Genomic DNA, 25,955 nt, shown 5'->3' with positions numbered 1-25,955 from the left:
TTCCTGGTTTAATTTTGACTGTTTATAGCAAAGTACTTTTCTCATTTTATCTAGTCACTCGTGATGCAAGAATGGAGGGAATATCAAAGAATTATACACCCATATTCCATTTAAAAAGTTTACACTGCGTGTAAGTTTTGTTATGTAGCTGTGTTTATTTAAAGCAGCATTTCATGTTTGGGGGAAAAGTACAGTGTCTAACTTTATAATGGTACTGAGTATCTCTACATGCTTTGCAGCACCTAACCCCTCTCCCTCTGAAGTACAATGTAGGTTGGAAGTGTGGATTCACACACAGGGTTTCTTTATATTGGCGCATGTTCACTTCATTGGAGGATTTGTTAAACGGAAATGCTGGTTCCATGCTGAAATACAGAACATGTGCATTCCACCCATAATTACAGCAGATGTGTCGCCTCGTTACCTCTTTAATGGAACATTCCTAATAAATGTAATAATAGGTTAAGTGGTTTGGGAGTCTCACACATTTTATAATCGTGTGCAATTACATGTGTTTTACTGTACACAAAAATTGGAGACCTGTGAGGTTTTACTTATGTCCTTTAAATAGACAATAATACAATATATAATATTAAATCTATAAATCCCAAAGTCATGAGTAATATTACACAGGGATTTTTATCTTTCCAAAATGTACAAATCACAAGTCTAGAAGAAATATCAGGATTCGACCTCACAGCAATGTATAAATGCATCAAATTATTTGTTAATATAAAGCAATATTTCATAATATTTTACTATTTGTACAAATAATACACCATCTTTAATAGCAATTTGTCACCCGACATTAAAGTTACAGAAAGCTAAAAGATCAGTTGCCTAAGATGGCTATCTTTGGTGATCAGCTAATTGGTAGGTATTTCAGAATTGATTGTGGCCCCTCTCTAATAATTAACAGATGAATAGTTTTATTGCTAAACTATTTGTGAACATTGGACCTCCCGCTCCTTGTTTGTAGTGTAAGTACGAACAGTTCACTTTTATCTAGTACGTCCGCCAATTAGTCAACACTGACTTTTATACCATTTTTACGAAGGATGACATTGCATATTTTTTTTTTTAGCTTATGTCATTGTTTCAGGACACAATATTGTATTTATTACAACATTTTATTTGTTATAACTGCATTTATTTATCTAAATTATTCAGTAAAGTTAAAAGATGTGGTGGTGTGACCGTTTTTAATATTTAGCGCAGGAATAAAAAAAATCCCGGACAGCCAGCGCCTACATTTATCCCCTGGTGCCTGTGCTGTGTGCGGTGATGACTGACCTGTCAATCACCGCTGCCACTTCAAAGTCGGCTCTGTCTCGCTTGGGTGCGGCAGTGGTGGTGATTGATGGGCCAGGTCGCTCAGTGGGGAGGGGGGTGGTTAGAATGCAGGAGGCAGGCGTGTGATTGCTGGGGGCGGAGCCAGTCAAAGAAATAACATTGTAAAGCTGGTGTATCAGAAAAGAAGAGATGGACACCAGGATTCGCAATGCTCCGATACAAGGTATCGCAGCTCAATGCGGCTTTAACTATCGCACATATAGAACCCATAGGCATTGACTTGAATTGCAGGTAACGCTGATTAAGCTCCAGTAATCATTATTGGGGCTTTGGGAATCCCCCCACAGAGTCGTATAGAGCTGTAATTTGCCTTAAGGGTTAGCACAACTTCGTATTTATGACCCTAGGTGTTGTATTATTACACATCCCAATATTTTGCCTGGAGGAAACACGTCTTATGAAATCTCCGCTTGCACTACCCAACAATCTCTGTTTTAAACACGGGTGAGAATATCTCTGCAGATCTTGACGCTAATAAAGAAGGATTTGTAATAACGTACCAGAATGCTCCATAGCTTTCTATCTTCAGTGTTTGATCCGTGTGCGATATTATTACACGCACACTCCCGGAAGTGAAAGATACCTTGGGACTGAAGATGCAACATAAATAGTGATATTCTGAGTCTGTTGCACCAATATACAGGCAGTCCTCGGTTATCCAACGGAATCCGTTCTGGAAGTAGCGTTGGATAGTGAAACCGTTGTAAAGTGAGTCCCATGTTAATCAGTGGCGGTGAGCGTTGGATAACGCATTCCGGCGTCAAAAAACAGCCCATAGGGTTGCATTGTAAAGCGTTGGATATGCCATTCGTTGTAAAGTGAAACGCTGGATAGCGAGGACTACGTGTATAGTAATCACAGTATCTCTTTTTCATGTTTACCAATATACCCCCAGCATGTAGAAAATATACCTAAGACGACAATTAATTCTTCTATGGGGAACAGACAGTGGACATATTTTAACTTCTTCACAGTTAAAGGGGCCAGCAATGTAATATTTATCGTATATATAAGTAATGGGGCTATACCACAAGACACAGCACTAGAATGGTGTGAGGTGTCTTCTGGCACCAGAAAGTGTTTTGGGGAATAGCACTTCTTAGTAAATATGGGCCTACATGTGTTATTATCATCTTTTAATTCTATAGCGCCAACATATTCTGCAGCACAGTACAATGCGAGAGGGAGGACATTTCCAAGCTCTGGCGGCAGAGAGGCTACTGCCCTCAATTGCCAGCAACTAATGCTCCTTGAGCCAATTGAACAAATTCAGTAACACGTTGCACGCCGATAAACATACAGGCACACTTACACATGCAGTACTTACACATTACCACACAAAGACACTGATATACTCACCAGGGCACCATGCCTAAACACACACACACAAACATACCGTATACACGTGCTTCTATACGCTTACACTGTTGTCATCTGCTGTTCTACTATACATGGGGTGGCCGATTCCAGTCCCCAAGGGCCAGCAACAAGTTAGGTTTTCAGGATATCCATGCTTCAGCACAGATGGCACAATTGTTGACTGAGCCACCGATTGAGCCACCTGTGCTGAAGCAGGGATATCCTGAAAACCTGACTTGTTGGTGGCCCTTGAGGACTGGAGTGTGCTACCCCTGTACTATTCTCACCAACTATGATTGTGGTCGTGTGCTACTGAGGAGTGAGTCTGCATGTACATTCAGGGTACATACCTTGATGCAAAGCAGACAGCAGCTATGCAAACTCATTGTCTTATTTAGTGCCACATGCTGGAACCTTATAAGCTACCCTGGCAATGTTAATGAAATATTTGTTGTCTTTTTTGAGGTTTAACATTGTACAAGTCAATGAATAATTGAAGTCCCTGCAAGGTTGCTTATGTACTTTAGGACATCTGGTAATTTAATGAAAATGTAAATAAATCTTCGGAGGAATATTTCCCGCGCTGTAATCTGCTTTATCCAAACCTCCAATGTTATTGTTTCAGAGCCAGGAAGAGTGCACATCCACAATGTGTAAAGCATGTTGCATTAAAAAGATTAAAGATCATGATAATAATCTCAACGCTCGTAAGCACTAACAAGATCTATATGATGTTCACTTGATGTTCACCAGACCACAGGAGTTTACAAAATCAGCAAAAGAAGCACTAAATAATAACTGTGTTTCTTGCTTGACAGCTTTCCCCCCATCAATTGAAGTCCCTTTTAAGATTGAGATTATGTAATGTTTCTCCCCAGTGGGATGCTTGTTGTGATAACAGATCTTGCTAGGCTAAATGAAAGATTAGTTAGTACCAGTTAAATAATACGCTAGTCACATAGAATAGCACATACATAATGAGAAGAAAACATCATATCAAGAACAGCGAGAGACTGACTACAAATGAAACAATCCTAGAATCCATCCGATGAGACCTTCTTTTAAGGCAACCTCAATGGACGTACAGTATGAAAGTGCGGATGGTTAAAATTTAACCATGCTCTGGTTCAATAGGTTGATGTTGATCCGTTTTGAGATGAGTCTCAGAGGTAGACAGAGCACTCTGGGCGAGGGACGACTTTTAACCTGCTGAATCACTGTGTGATAACACTGCTGCTGACATAAATATAATAAATATGTAACACAGAAAATTCCAAAGCACAATTTCAGAACTGAGACCCCAGCAGCAGCTGCACTGCACACACCAGACTAAACATGTCTAGAGCTTTGGATGAATTTTGTGGTTCTGTTTTCTGGGTAAGTTTGTCCTTTATTGTTTATAGTTCAAATGCTTTATGCACATTACAGATGTTGGGTCATTAACTGGATGAAGATATGTTGGGGTTATTCTGGTGATTGCAGTACGCAGATCTACTAAACCTATTGGTCCTAAAAACATGTCGTTTTTTGGAAGGTCGTGGTAGGCCCAATGTATAGATTCTTCCTGGTTGTTTTGTACATGGGCTTTTCAAGACCTTAAAAGTTACTGCAGACACAACAAGTAATAATTATATACATGTAAATGTTACACTGCTAGTGTAGCAAGAACAGAATAAGAGTCAACTATGCAACGTCCTGATTCATTATGGAACGTACATACTGTAATCACTTGTTTAGCTATAGCTTAGTATTGACGATGATCGCTTTAGACCTGAGGAGTGTTGAGCTTTGCACCAAAAGGTTGACGTTTTCTCATTACAAAAAAAGCAATCAACGGAGCAACTGTGTGAGAGTATCAAGCACATTTTAAAACACTTGTAGCCAAGGAGTAATTCTTCAATACAAGAGGGATTGCTGGAGGAATTCCTGACATAATAGAACATGGTAAAGATATTAAAGGACATGCATCTTGGTGGCAAAGGCTGCATTCAAAATCTCTTTGGGAAATAACTGGGAACACTTCTGATGAAGTGGCTGCTTCCCCGAAGCATGAACACGTTTTTGTGTTTAGTTTTTGCTTTTGCAGTATGCTGTGGGCTCTACGCCTTTTTGGTTCTAAATAATTGGTAATGTTGATGAGTTGATGAATTTGGGGTTCTTCGGCCGCAGTGGAGGCCACGATGTGTGTTGGTATTGAGTTGGATCTTATGGCTACATCTCAGGCAGCAGAACATCTGTTAGGAAGATGAATAATTTCTCTGAAGGCCTGCAATGAAATAGATATAAATAATAACGCCATCATTCCCAAATGTTCATGTGTGTGTATTGTTGACTATATTGCTTAGAATAATCCACCCCAGATGTTTTTAAATCTTACATACTTTATAGGGTTTCTAACTCTTACACATTGGAAATTGGCTTTATTTATTCACATGTATTGTGTTGAAGAAGACTAAATGAACTCGTTAAAGTGAGATAACAGCTCCTAACCATATAATATGGAATGTATCTTGTGTTACAGAACTCCTCCCTTCTGGAAAGGCCAGATCCTGATCTGCCCTTGTGTTTTGAACAGACTGTACTAATTTGGGTTCCTCTGATCTTCCTTTGGCTCTGTGCCCCATGGCAGCTTCTTCAATTGTGTAAACCAGGGACTGTCAAATCCCCCATAACCAAACTTTATCTGGCTAAGCAGGTAAGTCACCGTGTGCACACAAATACTGAAATATATTCAGACCAACAATTACTACATTGCTTCCTATAACACTATTACAATAGATCAGTGCATCTCAAGCAGTGACATATATAGGCCATATGTAGGGTTGCCAGGTGGCTTCTCCAAAAATACTGGACACAATAGTGAAAGTTGTAACATGCTCAAGACACACACACACACACACACACACACACACACACACACACACACACACACACACACACACACACACACACACACACACACACACACACACACACACACACACACACACACACACACCTCTCTTCTCTCCAGGCTGTTTCCTCCTGTCCTTGGTCCCACCCACAGGATCCTGACACCTCCTGATTGGCTGCTGTTGGGTAATGCAGCCAATCAGGATGCAGGAAGCTGCCCAGCCCCCTAGCAACAGCCCCGCTCGGTGGAAATCTTACAACTCCCCAAGCCGGTCATGTCACTATGTCCAGAGAGGTAATACCGGTATTAACACACATGCAGTATTACCTCTCCTTTTTTACCGGACAGTGTCCAAATACAGAACAGTCCGGTACAATACTGGACACCTGGCAACCGTAGCCATATGCAGTGACCTCTTGAACTATCTGCTACAGTAACTTTAATTGTTGCTCAAGCAGCTAAATGCAATTTTGTTCACACTGAAAGTGACTTGTGCAGTAGGGTAATTTACATATTATGGTACATATGTTAAAATATTATATTTCAACATATTGCAACCACTTGTAAATCTTTAAGTGTATCCTAAAATGCATTCTAATATTCTTGTGGAGCTTCTACTCCTAATTTATTTTCTGAATCGACCCCTTTGGGAAACTTGTTAAAGAGCCCATCCATAGCTTATCCAGCACAAAAAAAGATAACTTGATTGTGAGTATAAGCAACAAGAAATAGCTTCCCCAGAAAAGGTAATCTTAGAATTATGTTCAAAATACTTAGGGACCTCGGCACTAAGCACCGGGGGGAAAATCGCCGGGCTGTGTAAATTGCCAGTTTTGAAAGCGTTGCTATCACGGTGCAGAAAGCCCAGAATACCTGTGATAGCAACATTTGCAAAACTGGTGAGTAGCCGGCGACGTGAGGATCGCCTCTCGGAAAGGGGCTCACCCGGCGATTTCTTTCTGCTGCAGAGAGAGCCGCTTCTCCCTGCGCAAATCTCGCCAGAGATCAAAAATGTTTAATATAAAATGTAATACTAGTGTATTGTAGTATGGGGTCTCCAGAGCAGAACCGCGTTGATTTGAGGTCCGGGGACCCCCTGCTTCCCGAGATACAGGCTCCGTTATGAGGTGCCGGTATCCTATGCATTTTATTCCCATGGTCACGTGACGCGAGACATGTAAATGAATAGGAGATACCGGAACCCCATAACGGGGTCCGCATCTCGGGAAGCATGGGGGTCCCCGGACCTCAAATCAACGCAGTTCTGCTCCAGAGATGCCCTGCTCATCTACACTAGTAAAACATTTATATTAAAACAGCTGCTATCCACAATAAACATTAAAAACACAACACTAACACCCACCTCCTCTACCCCCACATGATTGATACCAGAGGCTGCTGGTGTCCAGGGGTCCTCAGGTGGTCCCCACGAGGGTCTGGGAGCCCTCGGGTAGTCCCCGCGAATCCCTGCTTGCCTGCGGTACCAATCCTGTGGCCAATTATTTTTTTACAATACATTTAAATAAATACACCCCCCCCCAACACGTACAGTACTGTAATTGGCAAAATAACTATTATCCAGATATGGATAATAGCTCATTTGCCCATTATTAGCCACCCGGGAGGCCTAACCAGCCACCCTGGGACCACTACACCCACCCTGTACCACCAGACACCCGCGGGGCCCACCTGAGGGCCCACAGACACCCACGGGAACCACATGAGAACCCCTGGACACCCGTGGGGACCACAGACAAACGCGGGGACCACCTGAGGTCCCCCGGACACCCACGTGGACCACCCGAGGGCCCACTGACACCCGCGGGGACCATCTGGGGACCCGCTTGTGCGACATCGCTCCAAGTTTATTTGTACTATCTTGTGTTTGCATTAAGTAATTTTCATTTTGGCATATACCTTGTTTAGATCATTTTTCCCTTAGTCAGTGAGTGCTGGAACTGTAGTTGGTGTTAAAATAAATACACTGTTCTGTATGATGCAGAGAAAAAAAAATGTTTTCCAAAAATAGGATGGGTAATTTAGGGAATGGGCAGAATTCACCATGAGCTAGGACATCACATCTATAACATTTTAACACGCGTGCTTCCCCTTGGCAGTAAAAGAGTGAAAAAGTAAAACAAAAAAAACAGGAACAAGCTGTGCCCACTAATAACCTCATGTGTCTTTTTATGTTTTTTTCTCCACAGTGCCTGACATTGTTACTCTTTCTTAATTCGCTGGCTGGGATAGGTGTGACTGTGGCAGAGCATGTTGCAGTAAATTCAGGGCCGTCTCCTGGACAGCCTGTTCCTGCTGTGCTATATACAAACCCCCCACTCCAAGCAGTGACATGGGTAAGAATGGAAACCTATTACACGTTCAACATGCAGAATACAAATGGAATTTGGGCTCCCCATAATGATAGAGCAGGGGGGCTCAACTCCAGTCATTAAGCCCCCCACACTAGGTCAGGTTTTCAGGATATCCCTGCTTCAGCACAGGTTGCTCAGTCCTAGACTGAGCCTCTCATTGAGCCTCTGATTGAGCCACCCTTGCTGAAGCAGGCCTATCCATAAATCCTAAGCAGTTCTGGCTTGAGGACTGGAGTTGAGTCCTCCGGTGATAGAGCAGAAATGACTTAAGATTGATGGAAGCACAGAACATGCACGGGAAATTATTTAGCAAATTCAGCTGTAAAACTGGGGGGGAAATTATTTAGCATATTCAGCTGTAAAACTGGGGGGGAAATTGAAGCATAAAACGCACCAACTTTATCAAAGAAAGTTAATCCCATTTTCTGAAATCACGTGCACCTGTTTTATACTGGTTGTGCAACCGAGAGCCTTTAATAAATAGATTTTAAAGATGTGGTTCTTCCAAATTGACAATACATTTAAATAAATACACCCCCCCAACACATACAGTACTGTAATTGGCAAAATAACTATTATCAGATATGCAGAGAAGTACTTGTCACTGAGGGCTGTGTTCTGATCATTCTGCTGCAGATATATATCTACACTCACTGTATATCCTCTTCGCTCAGTGCCCTGGCCGTGTATATATTTTGTTAGATCTCTGTACATATATCTTTATGGCTTTTTGCTAGTGTGAGCTACACTACTTTGACTTGGAGACCACCGAGGTTTCCAGAGTTTAGTGATAACTTTTGGATGCTCACAATATCAGCAGTTATGGTTCTCTGCTTGTTCGAAATCCAGGGGAGCGTCGCCGGATGCCCCAAAAAGGAAGAAATGTATATAGTGTAATACAGTAACAACTGTGAATAGTGAGTGTTAAGGCTCCCAATTTTCTACTCACATAAAAATAGAAAAAGGAGCATGTGTGCCAGTCTTTGACCATAACCGTCTCAGTCTGGATGGGGTAGATACAGGTGGTCAGCAATCTCGGGCAGAGAAGAAAGAAACCATGGTGCAGATCGAATAACAAATTTATAAACAAAAGCTCACAATTGGAGGCTTACATGAGATCCAGAACAGAAAGGCAGTAAGCAGCAGGGCACCTCAGCGAGTCGCGACTCTCACCACCTCGGTATACACGGCTGCAGCTCTCACTCGCGTCTGGTCCCGTGGCGTCACTGGCTATCAGGAACAGAGGACACCGCTGGGATCCCTCTGCTTCTTTCTCTCCTCCAAGATGGCCAACGAGCCAAGCTCAACGCGTTTCGACGTAATGACGTCTTCCTCAGGAGTGGCTAATTCATGCTAATAGCTGAATATATATACCCTGTACTCGACTCTAATTGGTGCAATAGCACCCTATCTGCTTCTTATCTAAAAACACACCTTTATGCAGACTAATGAACGTGAATACATCCTGTATGTGTGTGATAAGAAGCTATACGCAAGATGTAAACATTGTAAATAATATAAATTCATCTAATATTAACTATATATCTATAAATAACATTATACATTCATATAAAATATTTATAAATGAATTGGCGCATTATAAATGTTTATAACATATACAAATATATTTAAAATATAGATGTATTATAAAATATATGAAAACATATTTTATACAATATATGTAAAAATCGGCGATGATGGTTTTGTTGCCCCCAAATCAACATAACCATATATACAATACTGTTATCTAACTAAATCAGCGATTGATGATATCCTCATGGGTGAATGAACATACGAGGGAAGAGAACGAGAAAAAGACATGATTAAGTATAATACAATGCAGAACAGATTATCAAAATATCCTAAATAAAAACATATTAAAAAACTACCTAATGGAGATCAATACATAAAAGTCATGGAAATACTATAAAAATACTCCTATATCAAACTCAGCGTTAAGACCAGCTGGAACCAGTGTTTTACGTGTAAATATCCAAAAGGTTTCCCTCTTTGTGAGTTCCAGGTCTCTGTCTCCCCCTCTCCAATGGGGAAGAACATATCCTATAGCACTGAATTTGAAGTTCTTCCCCATTGGAGAGGGGATTTTGAGATTTTTTAGCAGAATTCTTATATTCTCTCTTCATTTTCAGTCCCGGGCCCAATTATTGCTGGTGTGGAAAGGGAATCGCAACTATCGCATGTTCAGGGGAAATATATCAAATGGAGACTTTTCAAAAGTGCAGAGAAATAGGGAGATTTGTTGTGGAAATAATATAACTATTGCCATGGTTGATTATACATACAATAGCTGCACAGATAGATAGATACATGTGTTTTAGCTGCAACATTGAGCAAATATTATGCTTGTTGAATAAAACGGGTTAATAGTGCACAGGTCTACCTTCTTCTGCCATAATATCACCCAGTTACTGCATCAGGATTTAGCTGAGAGCTGCAGTTCTGACAGATTTGTTTAGCAAATAAAAATACCACATTCATATCTCAGACAGGTCCAGAACCCGGCTTTTCCCCCATTATCTTCTAGCATAGAATACTTCCACTGCAGCCAGGGATTCTGGGTAATGACATGCAAATGAGCACACAGTGTCACCTTTTGCTTCTTATCCATGTTAACATGGACTATAAACATATGCCTGCCGTATTACACAGCTTTTCAGCACAGCCTGGGTTAAAGAAGTGCAGAGTCAGTAAACATGTTCATAGACAGCTATTTCAACCTTTTGGTCTCATCAGCGGGAGGATGGTTACTGGCCTTGCAATGTGAAGCTGGGACTAGCTACAATCAGATAGCGTTGTTGTAATGGTAGCTGAAAATATACACAGCTTACATTGTGGCCAGAAAATAACTACAACCCATGTGTTATTGTGTCCAGGTTCTGGTGATGCTGATTCACCACACCAGGCGATACTTCACCAGGAAGGATTCCGGAATTCTTTTCACCTTCTGGACCATCTCTGTTATTTGTGGAATTTTTCCATTTCAGACTTTAACCCGGAAAGCATTGAAGGTAAGAACGGTTCTATTACAAGTCACTTTATCTCCCTGTGCCTCAGGCACAAAAAAACCATAGATTGTAAGCTCCACGGGGCAGGGACCTGTGCCTGCAAAATGTCTCTGTAAAGCGCTACGTAAAACTAGCAGCGCTATACAAGAACATTTGCTATTATTAAAATGCGATCGAAAAAAGGCATTTGCAGCAAACAAATGGTTACTACAAAATATAAGGGGAAGGAATATTCTGATAGACACCGGGAACTAACTAAAGTCTCCTGGGTTCAAATCCCGGGGCGAAACGAGTGCAAAATGATTACACCGGATTTATCAAAGGAATAACTCTTTTTACAATGGAAATCCTTTGATAAATATAGGGGCTATTACACTGTGTGTATCAAGGCAAAAGTGAAGCAATTCTTGGGCAAACCAATGACACCATATGTGTCAAGGAACAAAATCCTATTGATTTCAAGGAGGAATGGTTTTGCTCCAGACTTGCACCAATTTTGCTTTGTTACACAGTATGCCTCATAGTGCTGTTTTCAGCTCTGGGTTTTCCCACCTTTTTGCAGTCTGGAAACGTTAGGAAATAGTCCTCTAGTATGAAGCACATTGTTTGTGTAGCAATGCTCAACTCTAGTCCCCAAGCCCCCCCCACCCCCCCTCCCCAACAGGTCAGGTTTTCAGGATATACCAGCTTCAGCACAGGTGGCTCAATCAGAGGCTCATTTGAAGACTGGTCCTCTGATTGGGCCACCTGTGTTGAAGCAGGGACCGATTGATCCACCTGTGCCGAAGCAAGGACTGATTCAGCCACTTGTGCTGAAGCAGGGATATCTTGAAAACCTGACCTGTTGGAAAGGTGGGGGGGGGGGGGCTGAAGACTGGAGTTGAGCACCACTACATCACATATCAGTTTCATAGACACGCATGTTACATGCTATGCCTGACAGTTTGAATGTTTCTACACATAGAAGAATAGCAAGATGTGTGTAACACCTCTCAGGTGTATATAAAGAAACACTGAATGCTTGAGGCTATAAAAACTGAAATAGTGGCCTCCCTTCTCAGTGCGTAAATGTAAATAATACAGTACTCACATGGGTCTTACTCCTTTCTGAATAGGTACGGTCCTTTGAGGTAGAGCAGTAAAAAAAGTTAGAAAGTGGAATTTTTGTGTAGGCTTGTGTTCAAATCTCAATATATACAACAAAAGACAAAAATCCCCAATGCTATATATATATATATATATATTGACATATTGGATGTAGTATTTGGAATTGTTGTCTTTGTTGAATACATTTGGTCACACCCAGTAGCATTCTTTTTGACAGAATTATATTAGGGTTGCCAGTGGCTTTTCCAAAAATACAGGACACAATGGTGAGAGGTTTGACGCGCTCCACACACACACACACACACATACACACACACACACACACACACACACACACACACACACACACACACCCCTCACACCTGTTCGCTCCATGCTGTTTCCTCCTCTACTTGGCCCTAACCCATGTTCCTGACACCTACTACTGATTGGCTGCATTACCCAGCAGAAGCCAATCAGGATGGAGGGAGCTGCCCAGCCCCCTAGCAAAACTCCTGCTCTCTCCCTGCTCGGGGAAATCCCGCTGCCCCCCAAGCTGGTCAGGTCACGTGTCCAGAGAGGTAATACCGGATACATACATGTCCAGTATCAATTTTTTACTGGACAGTGTCCAAATACAGGACAGTCCGGTTCAATACTGGAGACCTGGCAACTATATATATAGACCTGGCAACTATATATGTGTTATGTTGGGGTTAGAGCTTGCAGGGATTGTGTATGTTTGTAAATCCCAATATAAGGCAATCTGAGTATGGTTCATATAAGAGACTGAAATTAAATTTTTCCCCCTCTTTTACTAGGGGGACATCCCGGATATTCCTCGCGTGTGCTTGTTTTTCATCTCCTTTGGTCTCCAAGTACTCATCCTGATTATCTCGGCCATTTCTGAAACAAATGAGAGTACCAAAAAGGTGGAGTGTGCCCTATTCCTTTTGTGTATATTGCTTTCGTTACGGAAGATTTAGGGAAAGTGCCAAACATTATTTTACATTGCATCCCTTCCTTGTGAAATGAAATAACCGCTCTTCTTTCAAATCTATTGCATGTTTTCATAATTCCTTGTAGTTTACAGCACTTTGCTTTACGGCTTATGTCATGTGAGTCCACATATGTTTAATGGGAGGTGAAGCTAGGTGAGTAACGGGTTTTAATATAGCACCATTTTACTGACCTGTGACAATACCAAGAGAGCAGTCCAGAGGAAAATCAGCTATAACAGTAACTAAAAGCCTAAAAGCCGGTTGTGTACAACGCAAAAGAACACAGGGTAACGTGTGAATGGTATTCTAACATAAGACTTCATGTTTTTTTCCTTCTAATTTAAAGTCATTGTGTTTTTCATGTAGAATCCAGAGATAACAGCATCGTTTCTAAGTAGAATCACCTTCAATTGGTTTAACAGGTACAGTCGTTGTGTTTATACCAAATCTAATTCCTTGGCAAGAATGGAGCGTACATAGTGACTAATGGAATTAACCCTTTGCTGACAGCGTATTGCAGCGCAATGTAATAATATGTTGAGCAATGCATTGAGAGCCCTAACTAGCCACTTCTCCCTGCATGTTTACTTCTTATTTCTTAAAGATTTCTTCACCATACTGTACAGTCACGTTATGTTTTAACATCTCGTTTCCCCCCCCCCCCCCCCCCCCCCCCCCGCTCGCTGATTTTTAAACTGTGTATTGACTTCCTACAAAATTAGCCCAAAACCTAAATTAATGTGGCTGGTAAGATGCCCTCACTTAGCGACATTAATAGACCACAAAGAAAATGATCTGACAAGATTAAGATAATCTTTTTTTTCTTTCTGATAAGACCCTTTGTAGTCTACAGGGAAAACATATCGGTGCTGCCTCGGGGAGTGGGGAAATTGAGACTAAACTGCAGGAGTGGCCATGTGGACACTCTTCTTCAGGCTTTGGGCCTTTTAAAAGGAACATTTACATTTAAAATAACATTTAAAAAAATGCTCACTTTAACAATACGTCATGTTGGGGGAACTGCACCTTTAATAAACGTTTCTCCCTGTAATCCGTCGCTAATTCCGGGATGTGACTGTTTTGTAGCTTGGTTGTGAAAGGATATAAAAACCCACTCGAGTTGGAAGATCTTTGGGAGCTAAACGAAGAAGATAAAACCAAACACATTTATGACGAGTTTGAGAAACACATGAAGAAAGATGTGAATATAGCAAGGAAGGAACTGGAGAAGCGGAGACACAAGCGAGCGCACAAGCAGAGTGACATCCAAATCAACGGGCTGAGCAAGGCGCAGAGCCAGGACATCCTTGTGATGGTAGCTATATCTTCATGGGGTTTTTCTGTGTGTTAGATCAGGGGTGCGCAAACTTTTGGCCATGAAACCCCCCTGCCTGGTCAGCCCCAGTGCTCGCCCCTCCCCCCCCCCTAAACCTGGTATCTGGTGTCAAATGATGCAGCGGTGTCATGTGACGTCACGTTGCCATAGTGACGCCCGAAGCCGTTGGAGAGAAGGTAAGTAAGTTACAGAGGCCTCGCGCGCGCTGCCTGGCATTTAATTTAAATGCTTTGGGGATCCGCGGGACCTCTGTAACTGCCACCCCTCCCCCCCAAAAACAATTCTCGCGCGACCCCCAGTGTAAGATCATATATTCGTGGCATAGATTTCTGTACAGTTCTAGCAGCCATGTCAGTATTGATAATAATAACTTTATTTCATATAGCGCTTTTCTCCCAATGGGCTTCACAATAACAATATAGGGCGCAGTAAGCAGCACTGTACATAGGATTTTTACACGGTCCCTGCCGCATAGAGCTTACAATCTATGTTTTGGCACCTGAGGCACAGGGAGATAAAGTGACTTGCCCAAGGTCACATGGAGCTGACACTAGGAATTGAACCAGACTCCCTCAGTGTCACCGGGTTTCAGAGTTTGTGCTTTTTACTCCCTGAGACGCTCTTTCACTGCATATTGTTGTTGTCGATTGAACCAGCATGGACGTTTTACATGAGCTTCCAAGACCATAGACACACAGTATCTTCTTCAGATGTACAAAGCAGGGGTGGGCAACTCCAGTCCTCAAGGGCCACCAACAGGTCAGGTTTTATGGATATCGCTGCGTTAGCACAGTTGGCTCAAACAGTGACTCTGTCGTTGAGTCACCTGTGCTGAAGCAGGGATATACTAAAAACCTGACCTGTTGGCCCTTGAGGACTGGAGTTGGCCACTCATTATCCAAAGCTTATGTGCAACAATAATAACGCTAAAAAATGATTGAAAAAAAATAATGTTTGTTATTGGTCTGTATTATGTGCAAACCAAAGAGAAATAAATTTGGCGCCTGATAGTAAAGTCTCGGTATAGTGTGACTAGTACCGTGAGGTGTAATATATACAACCGTTTGGCTTTCAAGTTTAGACAATTGTCCTGGCCACTCCAAACGGAAATCAATGCGGATGTGTTCTCAGTACAGGAAACGAGAGAAAAAGACAAGACATAGCATCATACTGTTTTGCAAGTATAGAAGCACAATGTGCAATAATGAACTGGGTGCCTCAGAGGTGATAGGTCATATAGACATAGAAATGCAAGGTAAGTGAAAAAAGTGGGTGTACATGTATTTAAAAATAATTTAAAATACTAAATATACAAATATATCTGTGGACAAATAAGGAGCTTTCAAAAGAATTATTCAACCCAGGGGCAGTACAAATGACTCAGTGCCATCCCTTAAGGTTGGAGGAAAGGCGATTTCACCAGCAACAAAGGAAAGGATTCTTTACATTAAGGGCAGTTACAATGTGGAATTCATTACTCATGGAGACTGTGATACAATAGATTTGCTCAAAAAAAGGTTGGACATCTTTTTAGATGGGAAAGGTATACAGGGATATACCAAATAAGTAAACATGGGAAGAATGTTGATCCAGGGATTAATCCGATTGCCAATTCTTGGAGTGAGCAAGAAATTTATTTTCCCCTTATGAGATATCACTGGATATCTGTTTTTTTTTATGCCTTCTTCTGGATCAATAAGTAGGTATAGATATAGGATAAAGTATCTATTGTCTAAATTTAGCATAGGTTAAACTTGATGGAAGTACGTCTTTTTTCAACCTCATCTACTATGTAACTATGTAAAATAAGATGCAAAATAGTGTGATATGCAATTGAAGATTCCAATGGTGGTCCACTGCGAAAACTTGAAGCCCTACGTACAAGACGCAGGTAGGATGTAAGCAATAGATATGTTAAGAGAATATCCTTTCTCATCCGTGGCAAAGCAGCCCGAAAATTCCTCGTGGTGTGCGGCGTCTCAGACCAGCTGGTAGCGGTGAGATGTGTCTCCACAGAGACGGAGCTGGAAGGTGCCGGTGTCTGCGCGATACCCTCCTGCTGCCTCCTGTTGACTCCACTGACTCCACTCTCGCGAGAGGGAAAAAAGCCAGTTATGGTATTCGGGGAATCAGCTGGAGACTGCCTTTTGGTGTCAGTATCGATATGCTATGCAGGGCAAGCTAGGAATAACCCTACGCGTTTCACGAGTTCACTCGCTTCTTCAGGGGTGTATTGCAACAATGTGAAGCTCCGATCTTAAATAGACCCTTTAATCAATCATTGATCCATTAGACCTGTGTGCACCTCTCTGCACATGCGCATATGACATAAAAATGTTTTACACATATTGTTTGAACCTCTGGGCACCTAATCCTAGTCGGTATTATGATGACGTCCGTGGCAATTTAATTCTTGTTAATTTTCAGGAAGAGAAGAAAAAGACAAAAAAGAAAAAAGAGTCAACAGACGGGACAGTTAAGGACTTCCCCAAATCCTGGCTCATTAAAACTCTCCTAAAAACCTTTCCACATACCTTGATTGAATCTGCTCTTTTTAAGCTTCTGCACGACCTTCTGGTGTTTGTGAGTCCCCAACTTCTAAAGTAAGTTGGGATTTTATGAGATTAGCTTGTTTTTTTCTAATTTTAACAAGTTGGACCCAAATACACATATCAGTACTAGTCTTAACTGGAAAGATTCCGCACAGCAATCTCTGAAATTAATGTAACTTTATTTTACAAGTTATTAATTAAATATTTTGCTGAGTGATAACTGATAAATAAAAATACATAGGGCTAGTTGTACCTAATCTTGTGTATTTGCCACTAGCAGAATGAAGAATTTCCCTTTCTCTGGCCTGTGTTTCTGCAGGTTAATGGTCTCGTTCACAGCTGATCCTTCAGAGTACCAGTGGAAGGGGTTTTTCTATGCCATCTTGCTGCTTGTAACAGCGATAATCCAGTCTCTCTGTCTTCAGCAGTATTTCCAAGGCTGCTTTGTTCTTGGAATGAGAGTCCGTACTACACTCACGGCTGCAGTATACAAGAAAGTAAGTTGGGAGAGAGGTGTGTTTTCTTACTCTATACTAAACACCATAACCGACGTCTAAATACTAGGAAACTCAGATTAATGTATCAGCTTAAGTCTCAGGCCCAAACATAAAGAAATGATAAGTAAAGGACATTATTAAAGTTGGATGTTTGGGTCACTGGGCACTTTGTCAGTGCTCTAAAATATACTAGTGTTGTTGTCTATTCCTTAGATTAGAAAATGTATTTACATTATTTGTCATGTTTTAACCATAATGATTTCCTTCCAAGGCACTGACTGTCTCCAACTCTATCCGGAAAGAGTCAACCGTGGGGGAAACAGTAAACCTGATGTCTGCTGATGCGCAGAGGTTCATGGATCTGACAAATTTCATTCACCTTCTGTGGTCCTCCCCTCTGCAGATTGCTATTTCCATAGTGTTTCTCTGGACAGAGCTTGGTCCATCAGTCTTGGCTGGACTTGCAGTGATGGTGCTGCTGATACCTATCAATGCTATCTTAGCCACCAAGTCCAAGAAGCTTCAGGTAAGATGCTTGCCATTTATTTGTTTACTTCTTGGAGACCACTTGGAGACCTCTTGGAGACCTCTTGAAGAACTCATGACCTCGAGCATCATTGTCCTTTTTGACTACAATCTGCTCCACCCAGAATAGAAGCTAGAGATGCTGATCCTACTAACGTTAACCTAAAGACCATATTCAGTCTCATTTTTGCATCACTGTAACAGCAATTGATTGCTCATGTGGTACATCAAAATCTCTCTGCAAGCATCTGAAAAAATATAATTGTTTAGTATTATAAATTATAAAAAGAGGGGGAATCAGGTCAAGCGACTTGGGAAGCCCCTGCAAGGGGCCCCTGCTTATATCCTGCTTATATCTGTAGCTGTGAGACAGAGAGTGCTGGTACTATTTTTTGGATTGTTAGACAAATGGTCCGGTCAAGGAGTAACAATCATGAGCAAAAAAGAGTCAAGCACACCAAAAAATAGGAAAAAATCAAAAGGTAGCAAAAAGGTAATTTAATGACTATAAAAGGCCATGGTTGCATCCAACGTTTCGGTGCCAACATGAACCAGGGATGATTTGTTACGATTTTTTGGTGCGTTTGACTCCCGTTTGCTCATTAGTATTATAAATAAGATTATGTGAGCAAAGAAAGAAACATGTTGTTTGGGCAGCAGTGGGATCACTCGGATCTTTACCCCATAGCGGCGTGGCGTTGCCGCACACAGAATGTGCCATACAAGAGCAGCTGGCGTTGGTATAATCCGAATTTTGTTCTCTATAGATGAAGAACATGAAGAACAAAGACAAGCGGATGAAAATAATGAGTGAAATGCTCAATGGCATCAAGGTAAGATATACTAAATGTAGAAATAGAGAAATGAAGCACAGATAAGGAACATTTAGCTCCACTAATGACACCCCAGGGGTATTAATATACTTCACTTCAGTAATGATGACCATCATTCTTATGACATCTTTTGCCAGTGTATGACAAATGGGGCCACACACATAATAAGAAACAATTCAATAAAGGGAATATACCCAGTGAGCAGTAACTGTTTCATTCATTATCAGAAGTAAATGGAAAACAAACATATTTTTGAAAATAAAGCCAGCATTAAGCCTGGACTATAAACATGTGGGCACACATCTGTATCTCAGAGATAGGCACAAAGCAGAGGAATTATTATGGTGGAAGTGATGCCTTAGTCTTAGTGCAGGGGTGGGCAACTTCAGTCCTCATAGGCCACCAACGGGTCAGGTTTTCAGGATATCCCTGCTCCAGCACAAGTGGCTCAATCAGTGGCTCAATCAGTGGCTCAGTCTTCAACTGAGCCACTGATTGAGTGACCTGTGCGGAAGCAGGGATATCCTGTGAACCTGACCTATTGGTGGTTCATTGAGCCACCTGTGCTGAAGCAGGGATATCCTGAACACCTGACCTGTTGCTGGCCCTTAAGGGCTGGGAGTTGCCCTCCCGTGCCTCAGTGACATTGCAGGTGCCATGATAAATATCTTAAGATAACTGTGGAATTAGGCAATGACTGACTATACCCCGGGTTGCACTTGGTTTTTTATACACTGACAAACCTGGATCAAAAAACAACACCAGATTTAGCCTACAAAATGAACCATATTGCAAGCAATGGGACGTTACTCTGATGCATTTGGTGGAATTGTTTTGCATTAGTTCTTGCCCGGTTTTGCAGCTCACAGACTTTGCTGAGAGTAACCCTAATGTCTATTAAGTGTTGATTGTAACACAAATTGCCATTGTCTCATACCTTCATGGTTTCTCCCGTGCTTACTTTCCGTTATAAAGTGTGATGTATTTGTGTGTGCTAGATCCTGAAGCTGTATGCCTGGGAACCATCATTTGAGAATCGGGTACAGGAAATTCGGGAAAGGGAACTGAAAGACTTGTTGCATTTCACCTACCTCCATTCAGTGTCCCTTTTTATTTTCACTTGCGCTCCATTTCTGGTAAGGACTAGACAAATATTCCATTGTGTCTTTATACTGAGGTCCTTGTTTCTTGCATAATATTCTGATTATTTGCCATTTAGGGAGGTGGCATCACATCGGGGTGACTACTATGTGCTTAATGTGGGAAAAAATGGTTTGAGTCACATTGGTGTGTCTTTATGATCTTAGTCAAGTCACTTCTGCTCTGTATGCTGCAGGTACCAATAGGATTGTGGCAAGACTTCCTTACAATGCTCAGTGCTGCGTATACAGTCAGCTGCATTCTATAAAATCTAAATGATATATATACTAGCTAAAGTAACCGGCCTTGGTCAGGAATTCAAAGAAACAAAAAAATACTGAGATTTATTCATGGATAATATTTTTTCCCTCTGTTTCTTAATGCGTAATCCCCTGCTAAAACAACAACTCTACACATAATAGTTTCATTGCCTCTGAGGTCCAGAAGTGTTTGATCGAGAGCCTCTAATGCGTGTTTGTAGGACATTGTGCTCTCGTCCCAAACCCTGATCTCGTGCTCAGTCTTGAAGAACTTTTGGCTGCTTCTGTATTTTTGCTAATGTTGCAAATTTGGATTTTCAGAGTGCGAGATTAAGAGGGAGCTTGAGGGTTGTATGATGAGATCATGTCATACATGATGTCATCAGTTATGTCATTGCTGGTGTCATTTGTGAATTGTATCCACACATAGACAAAACCTGCTCCTTGATCTCAGGAACCATCAGGCAAAATTTGGCTACGATATCTTAAGAGGCGTCCAAATGCATAGCAAACAGACTAGCAACTTTCCAAAATATATACTAGATAACGTACAGTACGATGATAGAGTCCCCCAGAATCACGATCCTTAATCTGTTGCCTTGTGCAGTTTTAATAAAGATGACCAGTTAACGTCTGGTGATCATTTTCTTCACAGGTGTCTGTTGCCAGTTTTGCTGTGTACGTGGTGGTGGATCCAAGCAATGTCTTAACTGCAGAAAAAGCTTTTACCTCCATCGCCCTGTTTAATATCCTACGCTTTCCTCTGGCAATGCTCCCCATGCTCATATCTACTATGGTGCAGGTAAGAAACGAGATACATATGACTTTATCAACTTTTAAATACAGTATTTCTGGCTCATTGTAAACCTGCCAACCTTATTCCTGAGTAGATACAGGATAACATGTTGTCAGTCGGGTGGCTGGAGAGATCTGTTGTTTATTGTATCTTCTCTACAACACCTGTGTTTGTGCAGACAAGTGTGTCTTGTGGCCGACTTGAGAAATATCTGGGTGGTGGTGACTTGGATGCATCGTCCATTCGTAATGACCCTACTGTGGGTAAGGAATAATTGAAAGGAGAAATACTACACCCCCCCCCCTTCCTTTTTTTTCTTCTTATTTGTATATGCAAAGCATGTGACAAGGTATAATTCGACATTCTTATCTAAGATGGGCAATTGTGTGGTGTTCCTGTTATACATCTGTAAAAATCCTGATTGTGCGACTAATATGTACAATGGCTGCTTGAGTCAGTGTAACTCAGCAGCTACAATGTATCCGTATATTACTAAGGCAACATTATCTATTGTTACAGTTTGCAGCTCAAACTGCTGGGAATATTGGCAGCAAATTATCACAAACAGGAAAGTGTTGTAAAAACCTTGCACTGCTGGGGAGGTGGGCTTAAACCTGCTATAGAAATCAAAGGATGCTTTAAAACTGATTAAAAATTGCATAGAGTTGAATAATAATAATACAGATACAGTAAATATGATCTAATACTACAGAACTGATTTATTTAAAAAAAACACCTTTGTGTTTGAGCATAGTTGCCTAATATACACCGCCTCTGTAATCTTCACACAAGCCGCAGAGTGTGTCGTTAGGGAGAAAATATTACACAGTAAGTGTAAAGTTGTCCGCAGAAAGGGAAGTTCTATGACTGCGGAATCTCTGAACAACCCCATGGTGCACAGTGTCTCACCGTCTGTGAATTAAGCACACTCTTTCCTTTCACAGATGCTGCCATTCAGTTTTCTGATGCCACGTTTGCCTGGGAGCAAGATGCAAAGCCAGTAGTCCGAAAGTAAGTGACAATGACCGTAACATTGGAACGTCACCGTTACCCTGTTACCGCAGAACATTGTACGGAGATCACATGCTGACGGTTTTAGGAGATACGCAGATGCAGTTTACGTCAATTTTATGTTGAGTGAATTTATGTAGCACAGCTAAGTCTAGAAAACCCAACCGGGCTAAATAACGCAATCTACACATTGAATGCGATATTTATTAAGCAGTGTTACCCCCCCATATTGTAAGACAAATTCCAACACCAGAAACATCTTATGGCCCATTCACTTAAATGAGCTGTAAGGCAGGGGCGGCCAATGCCAATCCTCAAGGACCACCAACAGGTCAGGTTTTCAAGATAGCCCTGCTTCAGCACAGGTGGTGCAGTCGAAGACTGAGCCACCTATTGGATCAACTGTGCTGAAGCAGGGATATTCTGAAAACCTGACCTGTTGGTGGCCCATGAGGATTGGAGTTGGCCTGGGCCACTGATTGAGCCACCTGTGTTGAAGCAATGATATTTGTGGATCTTTATTACTTTGCTGGTTAATGTCTGTGTTAATAGTGCATGTCCGAAGGAAATTCAAGGGCCGTTTTATAACACAGTGTTGTTTCCTTCTTCCATTCTCCTGTTCTTCACCTCCTCTTCATCTGAATTGGATTCAGTGTTAACCTGGATATTAAAGAAGGGCACCTGGTAGCAGTGGTCGGGGTAGTGGGTTCGGGGAAGTCCTCCCTTGTGTCTGCAATGCTGGGAGAAATGGACAATATCAGTGGATACATTAATATTAAGGTAGGAATGAATGACACTAACCCACAAGCTATTATTGGAGGCAAATGTATGCGGTTAATGCTTTTCATTTGATATAGATCTTTGTGACTGGCATTTAGGCCATAAGTTTGTTTTAATACATGCAGCCTCTGATTACCTTTATTGAAAACTAATTACCTAAGCTGCCGATCGGTTCGTTCTCCTGTGATCGATTAGCAAAGATCCTGCTTCACACGGTTCACTAAATGGCCGCCTTTCAGTTTCAAATCAATCATTCAGTCAGTGTAACTCAGCAGCTAAAATGTATTCTTATATTACTAAGATACCGTTATCTATTGTTACAGTTTGCAGCTCAAACTGCTGGGAATATTGGCAACAAATGATCACAAACAGGAAAGTGTTACAAAGATCTAGTACTACTGTGAAAGTGTTTAAAACCTTTCTATACAAACAAAAGGGTTATCACTATATTACAGCGAATTAAAATGGCATTAAGAGTTGAATAAAATAAAAAACGTAGTAAGTATTATCTAATACTACAGAACTGATTTATTTAAAAAACACACACACACACACACACACACACACACACACACACACACACACACACACACACACACACACACACACACACACACACGATATTGCTTGGATTGCTCCTTTAACAATAACAAAACCAAATTATTACAAATAACACATTACATTTATTTGAGATAATCATCTTCCTGCACTCTGTTTGGAAGTTAAACTTAATCTCTGACAAACCGTTTGCAGACGACTCAAAGCACAATCTATGCTCTGTACATTGTGCAAGGCGGGACTGGCCTTCAAACTGGTCTCTTTGGAGCAGAGATTCCTTTCTCCTAACATTTCCTTTGCAGTTGGAGGGCCCATCCTGTTATTAGTCCAATTTTTAGACGCTGTATCAGTTTATGAGAAGTGTAGAATTCTTGTGGGTCGCGATACCTTTCAATTAACCAACTAGAGCGTTTTCCATAAATATAAGAATGTGTACCAAGCATTTTATACATTTGTATCGCTCTTTTTTATGCGCACTGTATCTTATCTTTGTGTAGTACTATATCTTCCTTGTGTGTTTTTTTACAGCACTAAATCTATAGTTGGTATTATAAAAGAATAAATAAACATAGATACAATTTTTTAACCAGTTCGTCAGCAGTTTTTATATTAGGCATCAGATGTGAACTAGCATTGCGGACAGAAGAGACATCAAATAGTTCTGAAGCTTTGATTTAACTTCTGATTATTTTTATTTTAACTTTTGTATTTCGGTCAAATGATCTTTTTCTACAAGACACACTGCTGTCATTCCAACATGTTACACTTGTTCATATCATCTGCTGTTTTAAACAATGTTATCTTGCTAGAGCAGGGGTGGTCAACTCCACTCCTCAAAAGCCACCAACAGGTCAGGCATTAGGGATATCCCAGCTTCAGCACAAGTGGCACAATCAGTGGCTCAGTCAGTGACTGAGCCACTGATTGAGCCATATGTGCTGAAGACGGGATAACCTTAAAACCTGACCTGTTGGTGGCCCTTGAGGAGTGGAGTTGGCCAGCCCTACTTTGGATCATCGGAAGAAGATACTGTGTGTCTATGGTCTTGGAAGCTCATGTACGACAGGGATCATGAAGCATTTCAGGACTGGAGTTGGCCACTCCTGTGCTAGAGCAGGGGAGCACAAACTTTTTGTGCTGCGCCCCCCTGTCTCTTTGCCCCCGGCTCTCGCGCCCCCATGCCTTCCTTCAGGTGCGTCAGATGATGCTACGTGTGCGTGTGACATCAGGTCACTAGACGCCGCGTTGCCATGGCGACGCAACACAGACGGCTGAATCCCGGTAAGTAAATAGTTGCAGGGGCCTCACGCGATCCCCGGCATTTAATTTAAATGCCTGGGGGAAGAGTGCGGGGCCTCTGCAACTGCCCGCGCCCCCCCAGCACAATCTCCCGCCCCCCTGGGGGTCGCGCCCCCCACTTTGCGCACCGCTGTGCTAGAGGATGTGAAAATATGTTTTCTTTTCCAGGGTTCTGTTGCATACGTTCCTCAGCAAGCTTGGATCCAGAATGCCACCCTGCAGGACAATATTCTGTTCGGGGCACAGCTGGATGAAGTGCGATACCAGAAGGTCCTGGAGGCGTGTGCTCTTCTCCCAGATCTGGAGCTACTCCCTGGAAAGGATAAATCTGAAATAGGAGAAAAGGTCAATATAATCCCTTCATTTATTCAAACTCAACAACATGCCTTCTATTCAAATGTTGAACTCAAAGAAAAAGTAAAGATGGCAAAATATGAGAGGTGATATACGAAAAGAAATTCTGGAGCAAATCAGAATTATAACTCATATTACCAATACCAGTGTGTTTTTTTCTTTAATAAAACGGATCCCTTTTTAGATTCATTACCATGTGTTTTTGTTTAACTCAGCTGTTCTATTTTTTAGTATACGTTTAAAAAATATATAATTTATCAGAACACCTCATGTCTTATAAAACGGAACAACGAAGTGACCAGCTCCCTTTGGCTAATGTTTGTATGATAGGGTATAAACCTGAGTGGTGGCCAGAAGCAGCGGGTCAGTTTGGCCAGGGCTGTGTACAACGACGCAGACATATATATCCTTGATGACCCTCTCTCTGCTGTTGATGCACACGTTGGCAAGCACATATTTGAGAAGGTGGTGGGTCCCAATGGATTACTGAAAAATAAGGTAAGTGTGACAGAGATCTCAAACTGTGGCAGAGATCTCTTAAGTGTGACCATGTGCTTTATTACTTCTCACTACATCAGGAACCTTTACAACTGATAAAGGGATTTCTTACTGTCTTTGTAACAGCGTAGAAATTGCAGTCCCACTACAGTATATCCAACTAGAATCCTATTATACGAGTTAAATCTGTGTTGCTTCCATTCCATACAGTATCCATTTAAATGTTTATATTTGTATAGGACAAACATGATCAAATGTGCACCTCAAACATTACATATTTATTGTGCTGCCTTTATTTATATCAACATCAAATTATTTATAAATGTGTAACACGAAAGGGTTAAACCACGCACGTCTGTGTGCCATACAAGGACTGGTGTTGAGAACCACTGCAGTAGATACTGTTACAATCTGCAAACATCTATT

The 25,955-nt window shown here is 41.5% G+C and overlaps 1 protein-coding gene across 1 annotated transcript in view; it reads left to right on the top strand.

Annotated features, from left to right (window-relative positions):
- Positions 1 to 3,885: 3,885 nt before the first annotated feature.
- The window catches only part of ABCC2 (ATP binding cassette subfamily C member 2), a 40,051-nt gene continuing 17,981 nt past the window's right edge, over positions 3,886 to 25,955 (top strand). Inside the window, exons 1-18 of the mRNA XM_075612298.1 lie at positions 3,886 to 4,089; positions 5,234 to 5,407; positions 7,813 to 7,959; positions 10,872 to 11,006; positions 12,911 to 13,021; positions 13,457 to 13,512; positions 14,177 to 14,405; positions 16,854 to 17,029; positions 17,298 to 17,475; positions 17,747 to 18,001; positions 18,768 to 18,833; positions 19,832 to 19,969; positions 20,889 to 21,035; positions 21,208 to 21,292; positions 21,974 to 22,040; positions 22,694 to 22,820; positions 24,846 to 25,022; positions 25,362 to 25,529. Of these exons, the coding sequence (XP_075468413.1) occupies positions 4,048 to 4,089; positions 5,234 to 5,407; positions 7,813 to 7,959; positions 10,872 to 11,006; positions 12,911 to 13,021; positions 13,457 to 13,512; positions 14,177 to 14,405; positions 16,854 to 17,029; positions 17,298 to 17,475; positions 17,747 to 18,001; positions 18,768 to 18,833; positions 19,832 to 19,969; positions 20,889 to 21,035; positions 21,208 to 21,292; positions 21,974 to 22,040; positions 22,694 to 22,820; positions 24,846 to 25,022; positions 25,362 to 25,529 (2,478 nt within the window). The 5' untranslated portion in view covers positions 3,886 to 4,047. The remainder of the gene's footprint in view (positions 4,090 to 5,233; positions 5,408 to 7,812; positions 7,960 to 10,871; positions 11,007 to 12,910; positions 13,022 to 13,456; positions 13,513 to 14,176; positions 14,406 to 16,853; positions 17,030 to 17,297; positions 17,476 to 17,746; positions 18,002 to 18,767; positions 18,834 to 19,831; positions 19,970 to 20,888; positions 21,036 to 21,207; positions 21,293 to 21,973; positions 22,041 to 22,693; positions 22,821 to 24,845; positions 25,023 to 25,361; positions 25,530 to 25,955) is intronic.

The sequence above is a fragment of the Ascaphus truei genome, chromosome 8 (genome assembly GCF_040206685.1).
Source record: "Ascaphus truei isolate aAscTru1 chromosome 8, aAscTru1.hap1, whole genome shotgun sequence".
NCBI lineage: Eukaryota > Metazoa > Chordata > Amphibia > Anura > Ascaphidae > Ascaphus > Ascaphus truei.
Note: the sequence above shows the minus strand (reverse complement) of the source record. Positions and strands in the feature narration are given on the sequence as shown.